The sequence below is a fragment of the Equus caballus genome, chromosome 5 (genome assembly GCF_041296265.1).
Source record: "Equus caballus isolate H_3958 breed thoroughbred chromosome 5, TB-T2T, whole genome shotgun sequence".
Lineage (NCBI taxonomy): Eukaryota > Metazoa > Chordata > Mammalia > Perissodactyla > Equidae > Equus > Equus caballus.
This window is the reverse complement of record NC_091688.1, coordinates 15,599,373-15,622,506: the sequence shown is the minus strand read 5'-3', so window position 1 is coordinate 15,622,506 and position 23,134 is coordinate 15,599,373. Positions and strand designations below refer to the sequence as shown.

Sequence of the window (23,134 nt, the reverse complement as noted above, 5' to 3'; positions counted from 1 at the left end):
TGTTGCAGAGAGATAAAGGGCTAAAAGACGGTGAAGGCCCAGAGCAAGAGGGGTGGTGAAGCCATTTCAGAAGGGGCAGAGGGGAGAAGGGCAATGCAGTCAAGCGGGAAACACCTGGGCTGGGAGATGAGTGACCTGTGCTCCCTCTAGCGCTGCTGTCCACTGCCTAAGGCTTTGGGCAAATACCTTCTCCTCCCTGGAGAACACTCCTTGAGCTGATAAATTGTGTGTGAAAGAAGAGCAAACCCTGGAAAGGAGGAGCTAAACAGCAGGAATGTGTCCCCATGCACCAATTCTGAGGCCACCGAGCCCTCTTCTGACTGTGGTTAGTTGTTTTCCTGTAGACTCTGCTGCTGGAAGATGCGCTGACTAGCTAAGACAAATACCTGACCCACTTGGCAGTCATGTTTCTCACAGTAAATTAATACACTGGTGCTCCAGTTTACGCACCCATCTGATCAGCCCATGGGGACACTTGACCTGCACATGTGAGGACCAAGACCCCACACATGGATGATCAAAATAACATGTGACCGTTCTGAGGGACCCTGCCAGAAAATGATCAACTGGCCTCCCAAGTGGATGACTATTCCTCATGGCCACGACTGTGAAAACAATCTCCTCTCAGGCCAAAAATAAAGAGAAGAGGGAAAACCAAGTTGTTCTTCTGACATAAGGGAAGCCTCGGAAGAACTTGAAAACAGTGGAAGCAAGAAGAGGCCAGCCATCTGATAGGACAGCTCAGGACCCCAGTGACAGAGAAGTCTGGTAAGAGAAAACCTTGCCTGACTTTCACACTGCTCTTCAAACTGCTTTCCTGCGCCACCCCCCCCCCCCCCCCGCCCCGTTACTCTGCCATTTAAACATACCACGTCTTGGTCTGTATGTGCTGAAAAGGAAAACATAATAAATGGAGTGGATTTAAAAAAAAAAAGAACAGAGTTGAACAGACTTGTCTTCTAGTGTTCTTAATCCAAATATTAAGTAAAGACAATTCAAAGTCCAAACATAATTGTGGTGATAGCACGGTTCTTTGTTTTTAATGTTTCATCAAATGTGAATTAATGAGGTGATAACAAGTCTAATATTATTAAGAAATAATATAATTTTGAACAATTGGTAAAATGAAGATTGCAAAATTTTATGTATTTTTTAAAGTCGCCCCTTTATATTATATTTCTGGGTCACTCTCCTTATATTATAAAACCCCCAAGGGGGGCTGGCCCCGTGGCCGAGTGATTAAGTTCGCGCGCTCTGCTGCAGGCGGCCCAGTGTTTCATTGGTTCGAATCCTGGGCATGGACATGGCACTGCTCATCAAACCACGCTGAGGCAGCGTCCCACATGCCACAACTACATGGACCCACAAGGAAGAATATAGAACTATGTACCGGGGGGCTTTGGGGAGACAAAGGAAAAAAATAAAATCTTTAAAAAAAAAAAACCCCAAGGAAGAAACAGAAATGGTGCAAGTGCATTACGGAATATCTTCTCACCACATCCTTGTCCTTGCCTCCACCTCCTCCTCTTCATCCATTTGGGCATTTTTATTTGTGTTAGGTGTGGAGCAAGGCCCTGGGAGCACCAAGAAGCGTTGGCCATTCATGTCTTTTTTTTTTATTGAGTTCATAATAGTTTCCATCAATGTGAGATTTCAGCTGTACATTATTTCTTGACCGTCACCACATAAGTGCTCCCCTTCATCCCCTGTGCCCAACCCCCACTGGTAATCACTGAACTGTTTTCTTTGTCCATATGCTTGTTTATATTCCACATATGAGTGAAATCATCTGGTGTTTGTCTTTCTCAGTCTGGCTTATTTTGCTTAGTATAATTCCCTCCAGGTCCATCCATGTTATTGCAAATGGGATGAATTTGTCTTTTTTTCTGGTTGAGTAGTATTCCATTGTATATATATACCACATCTTCTATGGTCATCAGACGATAGGCACTTGGGTTGCTTCCATGTCTTGGCTATTGTGAATAGTGCTGCAATGAACATAGGGGTACATATGTTACTTTGGATGGTTGATTTCAAGTTGTTTGGGTAGATACCCAGTAGGATAGCTGGGTCATACGGTAGTTCTATTTTTAGTTTTTTGAGGAATCTCCATACTGTTTTCCATAGTGGCTGCACCAGTTTGCACTCCCACCAGCAGTGTATGAGGGTTCCCTTCTCTCCACACCCTCTCCAACATTTGTTATTTTTAGTCTTAGTGATTACAGCCATTTTAACAGGTGTAAGGTGCTATCTTAGTGTAGTTTTGATTTGCATTTCCCTGATGATTAGTGATGTTGAACATCTTTTCATGTGTTTATTGGCCATCTGTATATCTTCTTTGGAAAAATGTCTGTTCATCTCCTCTGCCCACTTTTTGATGGGATTGTTTGTTTTCTTATTGTTCAGTTGTGTGAGTTCTTTATATATTATGGAGATTAACCCCTTGTCAGATATATGATTTGCAAATATTTTCTCCCAGTTGGTGGGTTGTCTCTTTGTTTTGATCCCAGTTTCTTTTGCGTTGCAGAAGCTCTTTAGTCTGATGAATTCCCACTTGTTTATTTTTTCTTTTGTTTCCCTCGTCTGAGAGGACATGATATTTGAAAAGATCCTTTTTAGTTCAAAGAGTGTACTACCAATATTATCTTCCAGGAGTTTTATAGTTTCAGGACATATCTTCAAGTCTTTGATCCATTTTGAGTTTATTTTTCTGTATGGTGTCAGATAGTGGTCTACCTTCATTCTTTTGCATGAGGCTGTCCAGTTTTCCCAGCACTATTTATTTATTTATTTTGAGGAAGATTAGCCCTGAGCTAACATCTGCCACCAATTCTCCTCTTTTTGCTGAGGAAGACTGGCCCTGAGCTAACATCCGTGGCCATCTTCCTCTACTTTATATGTGAGACACATACACAGCATGGCTTGACAAGCAGTGCCATGTCCACACCCGGGATCTGAACCGGGGAACCCCAGGCCACCGAAGTGGAACGTGCAAACTTAACTGCTGCTCCACCAGGCTGGCACCGCAACACCATTTATTGAAGAGACTATCTTTTCTCCATTGTATGTTCTTGGCACCTTTGTTGAAGATTAGCTGTCCATAGATGTGTGGTTTTACTTCTGGGCTTTCAGTTCTGTCCCACTGATCTGTGTGCCTGTTTTTGTACCAGTACCATGTCGTTTTCGTCTCTATCATTGGCCATTCGTATATTTGATGAAAGTACCATGCAGTTAGAGAGGCAAGACATTTACATAGATACATCACCTCTATCACTATGCATCCATCCAAAAACATATTAAGGCTTAACTATTCTGATTGTAAGAAGAAACCAGAAATAAAGTGCTGTCTTCATAGTGCAATACTGCTTAAAAGATGGTATGGAAATTGCCCATGGCAACCATAAAAACAAAATAAGCAACCACAGTTGTGCTCCTGTGCAGCTCCACCAGTGCCAGAAAAGAGAGGCAGACAGTGGGAGCTTCATCCATGGAACTAGGTGGGGACTGTGGAGCAAGGTGCAGGCCTGGCAGGTGGGTTCTCTCAGGCCTGGCACACTGAAAGTGTCTTTACCTGTGGCTGTGATGATTAAAGCCAGGCGGCAAACGTCATGGTCAAGGGAGAGCAAAGGTCAAGCCTGAGGTGCATTTCCAAGCCAGTTGTCAATGTTGGGGCCACTGAAGTAGTATTAGGGCTGAAGTGTGCAGTCAAAAAAGGTCAGAGGAGCAGGATGGATGCATTTGTAACTGACAGTCGGCCCTAGGACCAGCAGCTACACATGGCAGGACAAGAGGTAAGTGATGGTGAGGATTCAGGGGATTGGGGAGAGTAAGGAGGATCAAGGGGATGTTAATTCTCACAGTGGGGCTTTTATTTATTCCCCATGCGTGTGTATGGAGAATAGCTTATGTCTAAAGATGAGTCAGGTTCATCTACAGTAAACCAATAGAAGGACAGAAATTAGAATTGAATCCTCTTCTGAGACATAAACATGCTATCATTTTTTATTATTTATTATTTGCTTATTTATTTTGTGAAGAGGACTGGCCCTGAGCTAACATCTGTTGCCAATCTTCTTCTTTTTGCTTGAGGAAGATTGTCAGTGAGCTAACATCTGTGCCAGTCTTTCTCTATTATATGTGGGACGCTGCCACAGCGTGGCTTGATGAGCAGTGTGTAGGTCCGCTGTGAACCCCAGGCCTCCAAAGCGGAGCATGTGTACTTAACCACTATGCCACAAGGCTGGCTCCGTATCATGTTTACATTAAAAGATTTCACTTGGATCCAGGTTTCTGTAGTTCCACTGAAGGTGATAATATGTGTGATGATTCTCATTCTTACTTTCCCATGAAAGACAGAAAGAACAAGACCACCTCCACAGATCCAACCAGGCATATTTTCAAGATTCCAAGCTACCAGGCAGAGTTGTCATCAGAACAGGGGCATTTTTGCTTTCTCTCAGGCCAGGAAATGTGTAAAATGATCCGGTCATTCACAGGTCCTTGTAGAAACTCGCTGGCTACTCTCAGGGGGTGATCCAACCCTGTCTGTAGGGACACAGTCATGGCACCCACAATAGTTGAAACTCTTGCCTGGTAAACCTTCTCATGAAAGAAGATGAAGGAGGAAGGCCATTTTATGATATGGTGAGGTGTCCCTCCACTGATGGTATTCAAGTAGAGGCTGGATGCAAAAGTCAAAGGCTCTGTGGAAGACATTTCCTGCTCCGGATCCGATGGTTCCTTCCAGCTCTGAGATTCTCTAAAATACTTGTAAACTATTGTTGACAAATGGTTTGCAGAGAAGTATTGTGTCATGGGACAAGCTATATTTAGAGCCAAATATGATAAAGGAGCCCATCAAAAGAGCTTGAAAGCTGACAGTCCTTTTGGAGCCAAAGAACAAAGAAAACTTCCTGGCAAATATTCTGCCATAAATATTCAATCCTATAATATCCATGTCTGTTGTGGGTATGGTCAAGAGATTTGAGCCCTGGACTTGAATCCATAGGGGACAGAGAAGAGCACGGTCCCTAGAGGAGAGACAACTGGAAAAGAGCTATCTCCTGTCATTGATGTGGTGTAGGAAGGTAGATGACTCCACTTTGCTCTGAAAGGAAAAGAGTTTTTAGTCAGATACGTGCATTTTTCCTTATAGCTCAAAAATAAATTATGCAATGTTCAGCAAAATCTGAGAAGCCAGCGTTGACATTTTTAGCCTGCTTTGCCAAGATCCTCTTGCTTGATAAATTTTAACTCAAAATCACAAACTCCATAAGATAAAAAGCAGGAACTCACAGTGTATTGCATTCCTGGGAGAGGTGTGTCATTGTAAAAAAAGAAATTTTTTTTCCTTCAGCAGCTATCATTTATTGGATTGGGATTAGTGCTGTACTTTTTTAATAAAGGAAACACTAATGACCTATTAACTCTCTGAGTTGATTTTCTAATAAAGGAGTTGATTTTACTTTGATCTATAACATGCTGTGTACGGTATCACCTGAATTGGGGTTGAAGTCTACGGCTATGAAGCAAAGCCAAACTCCCGGTCCACACTGGGTTCAACTCATAATCCAGGTTATGCTGTGATCGACTTGAGCACCTAGTGAAGCCAGACCTTACAAGACTAGACTGTACACTCTCAAACAGCAGAGGTCATGTCTGCCTTTTGCATCGCTATATCCCAGCGTCCAGTACGGTGCCTGGAACATAGTAGGTACTTAACACACATTTAGTGAACGAATGAATTTTTTCCCCCAAGGTATCAAAAGCCTATATCTCTCCCATTTCTCCTTCCCTTTTCCTCATCCCGAGTTCCATTTTCCAAAGGTATCTACTCTCCAACATTTTATGTGTTGAAAGATGAATTTAGAAGGAAAAGGACTTTCATCATTGGGGCAGAAAAATGTTGTCAAAATGGGGAAACTTAAAAAAGTCTTGCAACAAAGGACAAAATGTCCTTAAAAGTCAATAGTAATAAATAATAAGGATATAGTTTAGAAAAAGACAAATCAAGATCACTATATCTTCTCTGACCCAACTTCTAGGAGGATAGTTCACCTGGACAGGAGTTGTACCACTTTGTTGATGTCCAGCATCACCTATGAAACAGACCACTCTCCTTGCAAGCATTATCTGTGGTGTGTGTTGGCTGTAGGGTGGGAGAGGTGTTCCAGGTCCTTCTGTGATCGCAAAGCAAAGCCCAACCCATTTCTCAATGGGCTCAGAGTGGCAGGTGCAGAAAGTAGAACTGGAGCTGTGGAGAGACAATCAGTAGTCCCCCAGGATCCTTCCACATGCCTCTCACCTCGGGGTCTTCTTCTCCAGACAAGGATGCCAACTCCAGTCAGGGCAATGGCGAGGACAATGGACCCAGCAACAGCTTTCATCACCAGAGGGATAGTTTCTGATTCTGAAAGCAAGAAAATGAGGAAAACTCCACAAGTCTTCCTCCCCGTCTATCTTAACTTTGGAAGACTTTTTTCCCTGTGATGACTGGGAAGCTCAACACTATTTTTCTTACTGTCCCTTCTCACTTCATAGCTCCGTGGGGACCAATAATCTAAAACAGAGGAACAGCAGTGCTCAAAATGTGTCTGATGCCCCAGGGGTCCTAAAAGCCCTTTCAGGGAGTCCACGAAGTCTAAGTCATGATTTCCCACTTTTTATCTCAATCTCCCACACGTGTACAGTGGAGTTTTCTAGAGGCTACATGACATGTGATAGCATCATCGCTCTGATGGCTAATGGAATATGTGTTTTTGTTTTCTTGTGTTAATATTTTTTTAATTTTTAATTTGTAATACAGTAAATAAAATAGATATAACCCACATAAACAAAAGCTCTTTGGGGCCCTCAATAATTTTTAAAGTATAAAGGAGCCCTGAGAACAAAAAGTGAGAGACTCTCTGATTTAAAAGAACCATTCTAAGGCAAGCAGTGATCCATGCTTCCTGCTTGCCCTCTTTCCTCAGTCTCACCACCCCTCCCCCCTACCGAGAGTCACAACCCTGTCCTTACCCTGGGGGACCTGAAGAACCGTGTGGAGGCCACAGTGCTCTATATGACAGGAGTAAAGTTCGCTGCTCTGAGCATCCAGCTCAACTGATACCCACGTCTGATAGGTCCCATCCCCACTGGGAAGAATGTCTCCATAATCCACTTGTTGGACAATTTCTTCCCCGTTTTTCATCCAGATCATGGAAATTTCTGGGGGGTAAAAGCCATGAGCTCTGCAGAAAAGAGTTGTCATCCCTGGAAAAGTTTCTCTGCGATTTACTCTGACCAGTGGAGGCTCTACGAAGAAGAAGCTAAAGTTAAATGGAAGTATCTTTTGTGCACTGAGCATACAATACTACAGCTTGGCAACTGGGTTTCCCAATTAATTTTTTTCATTGCAGGAAACATCTAAAACCAAGAATGTCCCAGAACCCAGCTTTATACCAACAAACTGCTTTATCGTGTACTTCCTACTAGGGCAGTGTGCCTGGGAACGACGAATGTGGAGCTGAGCCATGCTCTGTCCTCCAAGGGGAGAAAAAGAAAAGGAAAACTGAGCTACAAAATGCATAAGCGACTGTTTGCGATAAGGAATTAAGCAAAAGATTGGAGATTAGAACTCAGCACTCCTTTTTCTTAATTCTGTGTGAGTACAAATAGATATCACAGCCATCTCGGCTCAGCCTTGGCTCTGACTGCCTTGTGTACTTGGGCTGGCTCTTTGGAGATTGCTATGTTCTGAATGTTTGCGTCCCCCCCGCCAAATTCATGTTGAAATCCTAACTCTCAAATGTGATGGTGTTAGTAGGTGGTATCTTTGGGAGGTACATAAGTCCTGAGGGTGGAACCCTCATAAATGGGATTAGTGCCTCATAAAAGAGGCTCCAGAGAGATCCCTAGCCCCCATCCACCATGTGAGGACACAGCAAGAAGTTGGCAGTCTGCAACCCAGAACAAGCCCATCTGACCATGCTGGTGCCCTGATCTCATACCTCCAGCCTCCAGAACTGTGAGAAATAAATTTCTGTTGTTTGTAAGTTACCCAGTCTGTGAGATGTTGTTATAGCAGCCTGAATGGACGAAGACAGTGATTGTCATCAGGCATAGACACATGTAATATAAATTATGTCATGGTTATACCCTCTAAGGGGCTATAGAAATTCCTATCAGGGAGTGGCTCCAGCAGTGACATCAACAAATTATCCATCTGTGGCCTTGCTTCCTCTTGACTATTCTGCTAATTTTCCATATGGTGCTGTCCTCAACGTTTCCTGCTGACACTGGGTCACATCCTGGCATGAGCCACACAGAGCCTGGTGGCACACCTGGAGGGACTGCTTCCTTTCATCTCTAAGACTCAGCTCCTCACTCCTCCTTGCTCTCCGCCACCCTGATCCAGAGAAGAGCCTTCATCTCAATGACACCTTCCTTGTCTGTTTCCTGAGGTATGAAATTTAGTAGGAGAAAAAGGCTTTCCAACATTAGAAGAAAATACAAACGCCACCAGGAGAGACACTGCCTGTAAGAAACCGATCCCAGATCCTTTTCTAAGAGCAGGTTTTGACCAAAGGGTTGAGACCCCATGAGGACACTCATCGTAGAAAGAGAGGAGGCAGATAGACTGAAATCAGACTTCCTACACTCTTCCCACACAACCCAGGTGCCCAGGCTCCCCGCTGTTTTCCCAAAGAGCTCCTCACCCCAGAGAAAATCAAGAGGATTAGTATTAACCCTCAAATCCCAAATCAGAGCAACTTTGTCCTAATTTCCCTACCTTCTCCCCAGGGCTGAGGAGCAGTAGGCTGAGAGCAGTAGGCCAGGGGTTCTCTTTGTTTGCAGTCAAAGGCTATGCCCCTCATTGAGATCAGCAAGTGGAGACTCATATGGCCCCTCTTCAGATCTGCCCAGCCTTGGCCTAGAACATCTTAGTGATTAAGGGTCCCATACAACCCCAAGTTGGCCATAGATTTCAACCAGATACTAAGCTTCCAAGCCTTCTTCAGTCTGGCTACAATAATAACATTTAATGTGTGAACAGAGACCTATAGTATACAAAGTGCTTTCATATACATCATTTCACATCAATTTCTGTAAGTTACCCAGTCTGTAGGATGTTGTTATAGCAGCCTGAATGGATGAAGATGGTGATTGTCATCAGGCATAAATATATGTAATATAAATTATGTCATGCTTATCACACCTATTTATTTTATTCAAGATTATTGCTTTCTTGGCCTAGCATCAATTAGTCCACTTTTTCTGATAACAAGAACCTATTCTCCTGACAGACACAAGACATACATTGGAAAATTTGTCCATCCCGCTCCAACACGTGCTTCTGTTAAGAGGTACCGATCTTAATCCTGCCACCCAAACCTAACCCAAACTGTGTGCACTGGTTATTCTCTCTTTACTAGCCCTCAGATCTAGTCTCTGACCTTCTGTACTCTGCTTTGTGCCCCAGGAGCCTGTGCTCATCAGACTCCACCTTTAGGGCTCTCTTGTCCCCAGCTTCCAGCTGGGTTTGGCCGCTGGGAAGAGCATCCTCAGCAAAAGATCAAAGAACTGGAGGGCTTGGGGTCTTGTCTCCCAGTTCCCCAGCCACTGCTGTCTGCCAGTGACCAAGTTCCTCCACAACCCCAGCTCTTGCTAGAGGCTCCTCCAGGCTACTCCCCTTGCCAGGCTCTGGTATTGACGGTCCCTCTCCTTGCCCTTCAGATCTAGGGTATGTAATGGCTTCGCTCTGTTACGAGTCTCTAGGTACCTCACCAGACCTTACTGGTTTCCTCAATCCTAATTATACTTCTGTAGATAATCCTGTTATTATTGAATTCTCCTCAGTTAAACCATTTTGGGCAGGTCATTTAGTTCTTGCTGGAACTCTGTTACCCATGGCCAACCTTAGAAACCCATCCTGATGGTCACAATGATTAGTCCGAGAGATGGCCCTCCATCCAACTCAGGCCAACCAGGATCCTCCTGTGGTAAAATTTTTTGTAACTAGAGCTGGGAGAGAGAGGCCCCTGCTGCCGGGATGGTGAAGCTTCAAGGATATGAGCTTTATGCTGGCTGCCGCATCCTCACCTTGGAAAAAGCCAATTAAATCTTGATTTTAATTCCCCAGGTCCCCACACTGCCCAGATTTCTGCCTTTCAAATAGTTTCCATCTTTGTGCTTAAGCCAGTTTGAGCAGGTTTCTGTTACCTGCAACCATTATAATTAAGATGGTTGCTCAGCTAGCAAGTGGGAACACCGAAGCTCAAAATCTAGTCATCTGCCTCCAGGGCCAGCACTCTTGGACAGACAGTCCATGTTCACAACTGTGGCCCAGATGCCTCCCCAGCGGCCCTCTACAGCTCTGGAAAGTCCACCACTAAAGATCACCCCTGTCGGAAAAGTTACACTGTTTCTAGGAGTTTCCCATCACATGATACAGACATAATTCGCTCTGAATAAGATTATAAGTGAAAAGTCCTGTATTAAGTAAAAGTTGACCAATTCGGCCATGTCTTTAATGTATAAGAGGAGCTTTTTACTGAAAGGAATCTTATCATAAATCCTTTAGGAAAACAAAGACCCTCCATTTGTCTTCTTTGTAAGCCCAGTTTGTCACTCGTACTGGTGTTGGGTAAGCCCTTAGGGACTAAACAACTTATTAGAATTGCTCCACTTCCCAACTTATCACCGACAAAGATGGAAGGGCTTGTCTCACTGGGTCCCCCAAAAAGCAGGCATCCCTGGAGGTACTCGACTCTGGCAAGAAAAGTGAAATTGCTGACTCTTGTCAAGATGCTGATAAAAAGTAATAGGGAAAGTTTTCACAGGGAGTTATAGATCACGATAGTCAAACTAACAAGACGGATTTCAGAATATGGTGAATATAACCTAGATTAGAGGAAATTATGTATAAAACCAAGGGTCCTGAGGATGTGGGGACAAGGTGTTGTCCGTTCTCTTTACCTGTCCTTTGTAGGGTATCTTTCCCATACTCCAGGAATCTCTTTAACCAGGCAATACATTCTTCTTCCAGCCAATTCTTTTCGTATTGTAACTTATGCCGATTGGCCTCCCATGCCTTCTTGGTGATGTAAGCTATGTTATCTAGAGCCGTCCAGGAGAGGGTGTCTTTGTCGAAGATAATGAAATCCTGTCCATCATACGCATATTGGAGAAATCCTGTGGTGCTTCCATCCTCCAGCAACTCGCAGCCGATCATTCTCTGGTAAGTGTGAAACCCTGAAACACACATGCAGGCCAGAAAGGGGTTTACACAGGGATGTGGAGGTGAGCACCCAGGTGATGTGACTGAGAGCATGGCTGGAAGCATCCTCTATCCCGGAATACATCACCCCACAGGCCAGCCATGGCATCACTGAGTCTCCAGGAGGTTCCTGTGACATAAGCCCATCTATCAACAGATATTTGTGGAATACCTACTGCATGCCAAAAGAACATGATAATTCCTGCCTTGGGGAGTTATCCTACAATGGGAATGATTAATTGATAAACTTTATAGTGTGGTGGAGGAGGGAGAAATATGCAGGAGCCAGAAATATCCCTGGGAAACTTAATGCAGTAAGTCATTACGCATAAGCAAGCAACTCACTAGGCCGGGCCACCAGGAAATGAGACAAAGAACGGCCAAATTGAGAATGGGAAAGGAGAAGATACAGGTCAGGAGCCTGAATAGGATAGGGTAGGGACATGGAGAGCAAAGGACAAAGGGCTCCTAGAGAGGAGACAGACAATTTGGAAAATGCATAGGGCAGTGGGCAGGCACTGAACCCCAACAACCAGATTTCCAGCCTTTTCCAGAAACCAGAGAGACTGCAACTCAGCAATGTTCACATTCACTGTCAGCCCAGGGACCTCTCTGTCGGGGTGGGGCCTAGCGAGGGAAAGCATTCATCGCTGCTGCATTCACCACCTGAGTGATTGTAGAGGCTCTCCAGGTGCTGCAATTCCTTCTTGAATGTCTGCTGCCAGCCCCTCAGCAGCTGAGTGTACCTCTCCCAGTGATCCGGCGCGAGGTTCTCTGCCATCCAGGGGGCCCGTGGCTCCTTCCGCCGAGAGACACTGTCATATGTGGTGATAGGATGAGAGTCCACATACCCAACTGAAATAAACTCAGGGATCCCATGGCCAGGATCTGAAACGCCCAGGCGAAAATATCTCAGCGAGTGACTCCCTGGGAGGGAAGCAAAGAAGGAAGGTATTTAGAGTCACAGATGATCCAGATCCATAAGCTGCATTCCATTTAATCCCCATGTCAGTGCTCCACATTCAGCTGCACCCACTCCTCCTGGGGGCCAGCTGCTACTTCCTCTTACCGAATCACACAACCCCAGGAACTGGGACCAGGAAAGGATTTTAGAGCTCTAGCCCAAGACTTGGAGCCTTTTTGATTCAGGTTTGGAAACGCTAGAACGAAATTTTACAGGTCATCTCAATTTGTAAGCGAAGTAGAGAGTGCTGCTGTGGTCTGTGGGAGAGGGGCCCAGGACTACCCATTGGTTCCCCAGAGGGAGCTGTCCCTAAGGGACTCTGAGGGTTTGAAAACCCTGATACCTCAACCCCTTGTGTTACAGAAGAAGCTTCTGGGTGGATAAATGAGGGCCCCCACTCCACCACTGCGTGTGCCCACATGAGTGTACACACACACACACACACACACACTCCAGGTCAGTCAGTGTGAGAATTCACATAAGGACTCAGGCTTCCTGAGAAAAATCTCTTTAAAAGCACAGTGCTTTTCCTGTTATACCAAACCATCTCTGTCAACTATTTTCTTATTCTTTCTCTACTTTTTCTTCTGGCCGAATATCATGATAAGAATTGTAATAATCTCTAAAAGTCAAAGTAGGCTAAAATAAACCAAAAGCATTTGGCCCCCTCTGCCACTTCCACACTGAGCTTCTCTCAGCTCGTCCAAGAAGCTCACGGTCTGGTGGAGACAGACAAGACAGTTTCAAAACAGTGTGATAGGTATTGTGACGGTGTCTGTGTGGGGCGTGGGCCCTCCAGGAAGACTTTCCAGAGGAGATATGTCTTAGGGGAGATCTCAAGGACAGGTAGAAGGTGAGCAGGCAAAGGGCTGGGAGGGGAGACAAAGGGAGGGTGGTGGGAGCAGGGCAGAAGCCTTGTGTGTAGGTAGGAGGTATGAGAATGTGGCAGACTGTGGGAACTGATGGCCTAAGATGGCTGGAGTAAGTGTCACAGAGACTGGGAGAGATGACACCTGAGAAGTAGGCAGAGCCCAGGCTGGGAAGGCGCAGGGCATCCATGCCGTGCCAAAGAGCTGCAGACAGAAGGCACACAGCAACGCTGGCTTTCGTCCCTACTCTGCTCCCTGTTCCCTGGAAACGCCCATCTCAGAGCCTTTTGTCTTGTAACCTTCTGCCCTTTTGACTCACCTAAATCCTTCTCAGTCATCAAAACCCATCTCCAAAGACACTCCCAGGACCAGCTCTGACATTTGCGTGGGTGAGGACAAAGGAGGTGCACACATCAGAGATCCAAATATTTAAAAGGAATAAATCAAGCTAACAAACTGTTAAATAGTTCTATCCTCCTACTTTGACAAATATCCCTTCGTATGACTTCAAAGGCCAAGTTCAAATTTAAAAATATCAGACTTTGTGAAATTCTGAGCCTGAGTGAGGTAGCACAGAGAAAGCTAGCCTCCATCCTCCAACCCCTGGCCCTTGACCTGAGACTCACCTCCTTCACTGCCCTCCGCTGGCTCCACCCAGCCCTGCCAAAGGCCTCGTTGCCCACATGTAGACACTGCTGCTGTCTCATTCAAGCTGCATCCACACACACTGCCTCCTGGCCGCTCCTCAGGCCTAGCAGCATAGTCCATCCTTAGGAGAATGGACCAAAGGAAGAGGCCTGTGTAAACCCAGCAGCCCTGAGTCATCTGGGCAGCGAACTCCAGACACAGGGTAAGCACATGGACTCCTCACTCTGTGGGGAAGGATGTGGTAGAGGAGGGCCAGAGTGGAGCCCTCTAAAGTTGTGGGGCCACATCCACTGCCAGGGACTTCTCTTGCCTGTCTAAGGGATATACTAGACACCACTTCCCCAAAGTCCTTCCAGATTGCCCGACTCAATGCTGTTGTCCCCTTTCTGAATTCCCTGGGCACTCAGATCTTCACACATGGCCCTTGTCACTGTGCAGAACCATGGATGGGTATCAGGCTCCCATTCCCTAGGCCGAATGCCACTTAAGGATGTTCACTCTGCGCTCTTCATTTATAAATATATATTTAAGAAAAAAAACATCAAATTTTAAAACATCAGCTCACAACTGGTTGGGTCAGCTTTTGTGCATGCAAGTCTGTCAATAATTGTTTTTTCTCGGAAACTGCTTCTGAAAGAATTTATAACATGGAGAGCATCTTTTAGAACTGACCACCCCAAGGCCAGGATACCCATACCTTAACTACGAGGGGAGACAGGATTCCCTGAGACTGACCAGGCTGCCAGGCCCCTGCTGGCTAATCGTACCAGCTGTGAACACAGTGCAAGGTCCAGCTCCCCTTTCTCCCTGCCCTCCAGCTGGGGTGGAGGCTGCTTGGCAGGGTTCAAAGCAGGCACCCAGCCCCTGGGCCCCCTCCCTGGAGGCTGGGTCCTGCACGTGCGCTGCCATGCTGAGCAAGATGGAGGCTGGTCTCCCCCAGGCTTGGGCAGAGCATAAGGCCCCAAGGCCCCTCAGCACTGCTTTGACCTTTCACCTCTGCCTTTCCCTTCCTGTGGGGGGTGGGGAGGCAATTCAGTGGAAGCCTCTGAGGTTGGATGTAAGATCATCATGGGTTTTTAAAAATTTATTACTTTATGGTTTATTAGAAAGTATTATCCCATATATTGGTTTGTTTGGCCCTTGGATCAACCCGCAAATGATTATTATCCCCATTTTACAGGTGAGAAGTCAGAGGTTCGGAGGTTTTGTAATTTGCCCAAGGTCAAAGTGTTGATTCTTAGGAAAACAAGAGCCAGGGGTTGAGGCAGAAGCACAAGCTCTATCCGCAAACCAGCAGTTACCATTCTCTGCCTTCTACTCTCCTTTCTTTGCTCACTTTCTACCCACTTCTCCATGCTAGGGCACTTAAGAACTGGGACTTAGCTTTTTTCCTTTGTATTTCCTGCAAGGCCTAGCACTTGGAGCTTGGAACATGGTAAGAACTTTGTAAATATTTGTGAATTAAATTGTCGGCTAAGCATTTTATTTCTCTGCTTTGAAATAATGAAACATGCCAACATGAATATGAATCTATTCAACCTGGAACTTACACTTAAAAAAAATACTTTTCAGGGGCTGGCTCCAAGGCCTAGTGGTTAAGTTTGGCGTGTTCTGCTTTGGTGGCCTGGGTTCAGTTCCCTGGGAGCAGACCTACACCACTCATCAGTGGCCGTGCTGTGGCAGCAACCCACATACAAAATAGAGGAAGACTGGTAGCAGATGTTAGCTCAGGACCAATCTTCCTCAGCAAAAAAAAAAAAACACAAATACTTTTCATAAAGGGCAGGCTGGTAAAGGAGAGCAGAACTGAAATCTAATTTATATCCAGTCCAGAGTCTGCAAAAGGTGTACATGCTTGAATCTGCAACCGATTCTGAAACAATTCTATTTCTCCACATCTGGAAAGGTTTTGCAGCTACTCTGAAGATATACAGCTGTTTAAAGATGCGAGCAAAAGGAAGAACAAGTCATGAGCATCAGCTCTCACACTTTCTTAGTATCCATTTGTGTATTCAACAAACATGTGAGCGTCTCCTCTGTGCCAGACACTGTTCTGGGACCTGAGCACACAACAGATAAAACAGATAAAAATGTCTGTCTTCATGGAACCTATACCCTAATGGGAGGAGGGGAGGAAGAGAGACAATGCAAAATAAATGAAATATGTAACATGTCTTTTAAAAAGTGCAATGGAGAAAAAGCTGCAAAGAAGACTAAGCAATACAATTTTAAACAGCAATGGTTAGGAAGGCCTCCTGGAGAAGGTGACAAGGACGTGCAGGGAGTGAGGGAGCCAGGCAGATATATGGGGACAGCACTCCAGGCAGGGGATGGCACAAAGGCCCTGAGGAAAGGACATGCCTGGCATGTTCCAGGAGCAGCAAGAAGGCCTGTGGCTGGAGCTGAGGGGGTAAGGGGAAAAAAAAAATAGGTAGGAATCGCTTCCACAGTTATTCATAGGAAAAAACCTCACAAATCAAACTCTAGGCAAAGAAGGGGAGAGGAGAAGGAAGAAGGAATGAAAAAAGAGACTGTTACTGAGCTAAGTTGGATTGGTACAGAACTTCCCTTGGAATCCAGGGTTCCTTTTATGATCTCTGGGGTCTGCATTCCTAGTAGATGCCAACAAGCAAAAAAAAAAAGCATTAATGACTTGGGACATTAAAGCTCAATGGGAAGATTTCTTCTAAGTGAGTATCATTGACATCATCTCCACACATACCATTTACAAGTCACGTAATTTTGCTTTCTTATGAAAACCTAACTTCGTAAAAGTCCATGTCATCCAGAGTTTATAAGAGGTAAATACAGAGAAATAGGGTCTGTTGATAATACTAAGTACACTGTAATGTCCTTTTCTCCAACCTCAATCTCAGTCTAATTCCTGGTTTTGGAGCAGAGTTCTCCACCAGCCAGCCCTGACTTCAAAGGCTGCTCTGCCCCTAAAGGCTGGCCTCCATCTGCCGGTCGTCTGCCTGTCCATCCCTCATGCAGCTGCAGTATGGCTCGGCTCCACGACATCACAGCCCTCTCCCCTTCGTTTGCCAAGGGCTCATTACCCATCTGGTGCATCCACAAGTACAGTCACGCTTGCTTCCTAGTTGGGCTTCCAAAAGGCTATGTCGGTGTGATGGGAAATTAGTTGACAGGTATTAAGTCAGAACAGAAAAGATAGGGCAAAGTCCATGGTACTCTTTCTCTCATGGTACATTAGACCTTGTAACAATTTATCTCCTATGGATGTGTTGCCCAGATGATCAGATTTCTAGTATAACTATGAAGGTTGATCATTTGAAAAGACCTATATTTGACCATTTTTGATCTACAAAAATGGCAATTTCATGCCATTCAATCTAATCTTCTGACTCTTCTTGCTCCAATAATTATGAAATTGGGTTTCTCTCTCCCTTTCAAGAAACAGATCATCAGCATCAACTCACTTATTGAACTGAAACCTACAATTGAGAATTTGGTCTTCTGTCCAGGCCGGTCAAGCTGCTTTGCAAAGGGCATTTGCTGGCCTGTCCCAGTAGCCTCTGAGAGACAATGCTAGAAAGCCTGAACAACACAACAAAACCGCTCTTAGAAGACCACATGCCGTGGTTACTTTATGTCCTAAATGATGTTCCCTTTAACCTATAGATTGACTAGTTGGGCCATTTTTACAAAAGGCTGTGAAAATCACTGGATTATAAAATAATTGATGAAGTGTTTTCAGGTATTCATTCATGGGGGCAATTTATATTTATTGGGTATCCGCCATGTACAAGGAATTGTGAGGCATTGTCAGGAAGAGAAAAACAAACCAGACACCAGTTCTCTTCCCCAGGCACTTACAGGATTATTGGAGAACTAAAGCACGTAACATAAATAAATACAATGCAATAACACACGGCAGCCAGCAGTAAGTGCCGTGAAAGGGGTACCAGAAGCTCAGAGGAGAGAGATCCTGCTTTCCTATGAAGGATCCAGAAACGCTCCAAGGAGGAGGTGGCAAACCTTCCATGAAGTTGAGCCTTCAATGAGCCATGAAGGGCAGCAGCATCCAAATCATAACTATCAGAACTGCATTGATTTATTGAGTAGGTACTATGCGTTGGGTACCATGCTAAGCCCTTAATAAACATGAGTTTCATTTACTCCTCACAGCAATGCTTTGAGGTAGGTAATTCCCATTTTGCAGACCAAAAATAGGTGCAGAGAGGTGAAGAAAATTGCCCAAGATCATCCTTAGAATCCGTAAGTGGAAGAGCCAGGAATCACACTCTGATCTCTCTGATGGGAAGTCTCTCTGCCTTAGATTACCCAATTGGCCCTAACGCAGGGGCACTTTCCCAACCCAGGCTCTGTTTCAGGCTCCTCATCCTGTCTTCACTGCTCTCTCTCTCTCTTGCCCCCTTGTGCCAAGGATGACTCACTGTCCCCGATTTCCCAGTCCCTAGGGGCCTAGGCTCCAGATCTTCCTACAAGTAGCTGTGAGTCCTGATTGGATAATGAAGTCAACAAAATCCCAATTATTTGTTGGCCCTCTCAAATAGCCCAATGCCTCATTATAGTCAAAATGAGTAGGATTCCTGGGAACTACTCTTCAGAATTTCAGGCATCGTGGGAATGAGGGGGAGAAGTGGATGGCGATATTTTTAGTTAAGAGATCTATGGACACTTCTCAACCATGAAGTGATGTGAATGGTACTATGCACAGCAAGAACTGCGAGCCCCTCTCCTCACAACTCATCTAACTACAGGAACTCATTGAGGGCCTGAAAGTGCTGAGTGGGACAGGTTGATTTTTTAGTTACTCCTTTGAGGCTATCCTTTGGAGGTTACCAATACCTTCCTTCATATCAGTTTTACTCTTCTCTGAATTTCCACAGGCATAGTCTGAGCTGCTAGGGACACACCAATGAACACATCAAAGTCCCAGCCCTCTGAGCTAATTTCTAGGAGGAAGAAAGGCAATTGATAGATATATAATACAAGATCAGGTGGTGATGAAGATTGAGAAGAAAAATAAAGCAGAGAAAGGAGATAGAGTGTGAAGAGGACGGATCTCTTAGATAGAGGGACGGGAAAGGCCTCTCCGAGCAGGTGGTGGTTGAGCAGAGATGTGAATGAAGTGAGGAAGTCAGCCATGGGAGAAGAACCTTCCAGACAGAACAGCAAGCCCAAGTCCTCAAGGAGGGTGCCTGCTCCGCGCGTTTGAGGAGTAGGATGGAGACCACTGTAGGGCGATGTAGAGCTTTGGAGGATAGACGAATGAGCTCTGGCGGTTTTTTTCTCAGGACTCTCTGTATATGATGATGACCATATATCTCACATTTCCCAGAAGAATTCCAATTTTATGAATTCTCTTCTTTTTAAATGATTTGTTGAAGATGTAAGAAAATGTGATTTGATATGTATACTCTTGAAAGACTTTTCATAATCATTATGCATATGGACATCAGAAAGAATGTCCTTTGTCATCTGTCTCAGTTTGAGTTTCATAAAGCAAGTGTTTAAAGAACCACATGTTTGATCTTTAACCCAGGTTCCCTCCCTCCAGTTCTTCGTAATCCTCTGGGGTAAGAGCATTGAAGTCAATGGATTGTAATGAGAATAGATAGATATTCCAACTAGTCAGAAGAAAACCTACAAATTATTCGAATTTCTCAGATTTAGACAGATTCAATGTCAACCAAGAAGAAGAGAGCCTTAAGGGAGTGAAACATCGTCTTGGAGAAATTTCTACTGCATGTACCTTGGCAACAGCTCCATGGAAACAGACTGAAGCCTAATAAAGTCTATAGCAAATGCCCATATTTTCTCATGTTAACTCTTTAAACTCAAGGTGATTTCTAAACAGACAATCTGCAAGTCAGTCTTTTAACACTAGCCCAGTTGGCAACTTAGGGGCTTATCCATCATCAGTCCTTGTCTGTGAAAGACTCCATCATTCGTTAAGCAGATTGATAACACCCATAGAATTGTGAGTAATACCAAGAGACTGACCCTGGTTATTTAAAGATTAAACACAAACCACATATGGCTATGCAAGAGAGATCCCATTCACGCCCCTAGACTAATTACACCCACCCACATCACCAAATCACAGTTTCGCACAGGATGAAATAAAGAACAGGATGAGTTGTAAACCATGAAACAGTTTTTTTTTATATACAAATTCTGCAATTACAGTAAACCACAGTTGCAAATTTCTAGTCATTATGGCTGCCCTAGTTCTCTGTGGCTCACAGTCAGATAATTTCAGCGTCTTAGAGACCTTACCTTTGAATGTAAAATCACTTTGGAAACATTCATTAAGTGCCTATTGGTCACTAGGTAGTGCCAGGGAAATAAAGAAGAGGAAAGTGAGGAGATCTCTCTCTGCCTTTAAGGAGAGCCTCGAAGGAAAGATTTTGTAAACAGAATATTATAGAACTGTGACCAGGAGCTATGGGAGTACAAAGGAAAGAGCAATCACCTGCAGGCCATGGAGTCAATGAAAGCAACACACAGGAAGTACTGTTGGAGTTATCTTGACATTTCCTGGAGTTGTGACCCCAAACACTCTGCTATCTCCTCCCTCCATTGCCATATCTAGAAGCTCCTACTCAGGGCCAGCATTAGGCACAAATACCAAGTAGAGCAAGTCTTTTTTCATAACCTCATCTCCCTTCCCTCTCAAATCCTGTCCCTCAATGTTCAAGAGTGCTCAGTCAGGGTCCTGGCAGGAAGCAGCCTTCACTCCAGATGAGTCACATGAAGAGACCTTAGTGAAGGGCCTCCTTGCAGAGGTACGGGCAGGGTTAAGGGAACAAATGAGGGATGAGGAGGCACCAGAAGCTGGCAACTATGGGAAATTGTAACCACCCCTAGGGCTGCAGAGATAAGAGTAGCAAATTATGGAGGCCCAGTGGGAGCTAGAACCACGAAGAAGGGGCTATTCAGAGAAAACTATATTGCAGATGGACAAGCTAGCACCAGAGACATTAGAGAAAGAGAGGAAGGAGGAAGGAAATACCCTAACCTCCCTGCTGTCTGATCTCTCTCCTTTCAGCGTCTTCCATTAGGTGAACCCAAATGGAAATCAGCCTGCAAGAGAGACTAGGTGACACAGTCTGTAGCAGTCAGCCTCTCAGGGCACAAGATGGGACAGAGGAGGATGGAGTCTAAGGAGTCAAAAGGAGAATAACCAGCACAAAGTGACCTTCCCTACCCTTTATAGCTGACTAGTTTTACTCCAAATTCCACAGATGATCAAAGTGCCAAGTGTTCACATCCAGAGCCACTGTGAGATTGTGGAAAGCCTGGGACTCAGGCTGGATGACCTGTATCCACCTTGGACTCCGCTCCTTATGTGAGCTGAGTCAACCTCTCTAGGTCTAGCTTTCCTCATCTGGTTATGGGCATATTTTCTTAGTCTACCACAAGGGTTAGTGAGACCATCACATGAAAGATTGTGCTTAGAGGATACTGTGGTCATATTATCGGAGAGTTCTTTGAGGATCAATGCGGGTAACATATAAGCTTTTAACTTCTAGAAATATCACCCTTTACCTCCCTCCTCCCTTCTTCTTTCCATCATCTGTCTCCTTATCCCCCAATCTTTCCCATTTATGACTTGAATGGTAGGACTTTTCTGAATTAAATTTCTACAGAAGCAGGAACTATGTCTGTCTTGTTCACCGTCATATCCTCAAAAGTGCCTGGCACATAGTAGGTCATCAACCAACATTAGTGGAATTAATACATAGATGATTTGAAAGAGCTCCTTCCTGTCATGTTCATGAGTTACCACCTTTGGTGGTGGCCCAGACAACTGAGTTCTAGACACTGTCTGCCCACCTGCCTGGGAGTGCAGGCCCCCAGCTGGGAGAGCAGTTGCTAGGGTAGAGAAGGCTGGCGCTTCTCCCATGGGCCTTCTCATGTATCTGGGGTAACAGAAGGTGCCTGCTTCCCCAGTGACATGGGGCCCCGAAACAATGACAAACTCTTCCCTCTACTCAGTTGACGTCTCTTACACCCAGTACACTAGTCTAGAACCATAGTTTTATCTTTCTGGGATCTTTTGTTACAAGTCGGGCTTGTGATGAGGAGGAAACATAAATAAACATGGACAATGATCTGCTCCACTCTGCAATGCCCCTGAAAACTCTGACTACATCCCCACGAGACTCACCAGGCTAGTAAAGAGGAGAAATGAAAGTAAAACAAGATATGAGCAGAAAAAAATAGGAGCAATGCTCAGAAGGAAAGTTAGGAAGTTACTAGGAGGGTCTTTCCAGAACTATTTCCACCCCCTCAGGTGGGTGACATCAAAATCCTACACACATAAACTGGGAACCTGTTCAGCTAGTTCTTCGCTCCTACAAGTCCTTGGCTTCATAAATACACTTTTCCACCCCTGGCTTCTTCCTCCTTTCAGCACAAATTTTGGGAAGACAAGCTGTTCCCCCTAGGCTGCCTCAGCTTTGGAGTTGAGAGCAAAGAGAACTTGGGTTACTCACGGGCATCGCTGAGCTTCCCCGTTAATACAATGATGAGAGGTACCAGGAGCACCATCTGCCCCGTGAAATCCTTCTCTTTCGGATTCTTTTAACCAAACTCTGACAGGTCCCGGCTGATCTTCCAAGAAGCTCTATACCGCGCACTCTTCCGTGATTTAGCAACTGAGCACACTCAGGGCCCTCTCCCTGTGAAAACAGGGGAAACGTTTAGTGTCATCAGTTGCCAGGCAGAATAGAGAGAGACCAAACAGTGACTTTTAACCCTTTATTGGTCTCAGACACTGCTTGTTCCTTTTGGTGCATCTGTCTTGATTGACCCTGTCCCCGACTTTTAAATATTTATAGAGTATAGCTATGTGCAAAGCACAGGGAACACAAAGACTAACAATAGCTGGTCCCTCAGGGGGCTGGAAAGAAAGAAGCCTTTGCTTCTTCTCTGGACCTTAGATTTTGCCCAGGGTCGATGAGGGAGATTCACATAAAGTTCCAAAGACTTGGAACTCCCTGGTCTGGCTTCCTACAACGCTATAGTTCAAATGTCTGCTACAGCGTGTATCACTTAGACTGTCCTGTCATTTTTTAGCTTAGGTCTATCTTCCCTGCTATTCTAGGACCCAGCACAATGAGCTCAAAAAATGCTTGTTGAATTTTTGGAGGTCAGGAAAAAAGCCTAAAAGAAGATTCTGAGGCCCTAGGATCAAGCTGTGACTACATTGTCATCAGACAAGCATGACGAGTTGGGAAACAGCAGCTTCAGCTTGCCCCGTGAGCTGGGGGCCAGGCCCAGACAAGAAAGAGGAGGGAGAGGTGGATGGGAGAGATGAGAGGAGGCAGGGCCACGAGGCAGCCTGGCTTGAGCTCAGGTTCAGGGATCTGGGTTTGCATCCCAGTAACTTGACCTTGGGTG

The 23,134-nt window shown here is 45.0% G+C and overlaps 1 protein-coding gene across 5 annotated transcripts; it reads right to left on the bottom strand.

Annotated features, from left to right (window-relative positions):
• Positions 1–1,600: 1,600 nt before the first annotated feature.
• MR1 (major histocompatibility complex, class I-related) lies at positions 1,601–22,423 on the bottom strand. 5 transcript variants are annotated; one of them, XM_005609762.4, is made up of 6 exons: positions 22,228–22,423; positions 11,924–12,184; positions 10,957–11,232; positions 7,018–7,293; positions 6,305–6,409; positions 1,601–5,107 (listed from the first exon to the last, which is right to left on the bottom strand). In XM_005609762.4, the coding sequence occupies exons 1-6, from the start codon at positions 22,280–22,282 to the stop codon at positions 5,067–5,069; spliced, it is 1,014 nt and encodes a 337-aa protein (XP_005609819.1). In that variant the 5' UTR covers positions 22,283–22,423; the 3' UTR covers positions 1,601–5,066. The 5 variants fall into 5 exon arrangements, 3 of the variants coding, with proteins under 3 accessions (XP_005609819.1, XP_005609821.1, XP_014595154.1); XR_011439041.1 differs by having other exon boundaries at positions 2,387–5,107; positions 6,058–6,409; positions 22,228–22,407; XM_005609764.4 differs by lacking the exon at positions 7,018–7,293 and having other exon boundaries at positions 22,228–22,417.
• Positions 22,424–23,134: the final 711 nt, after the last annotated feature.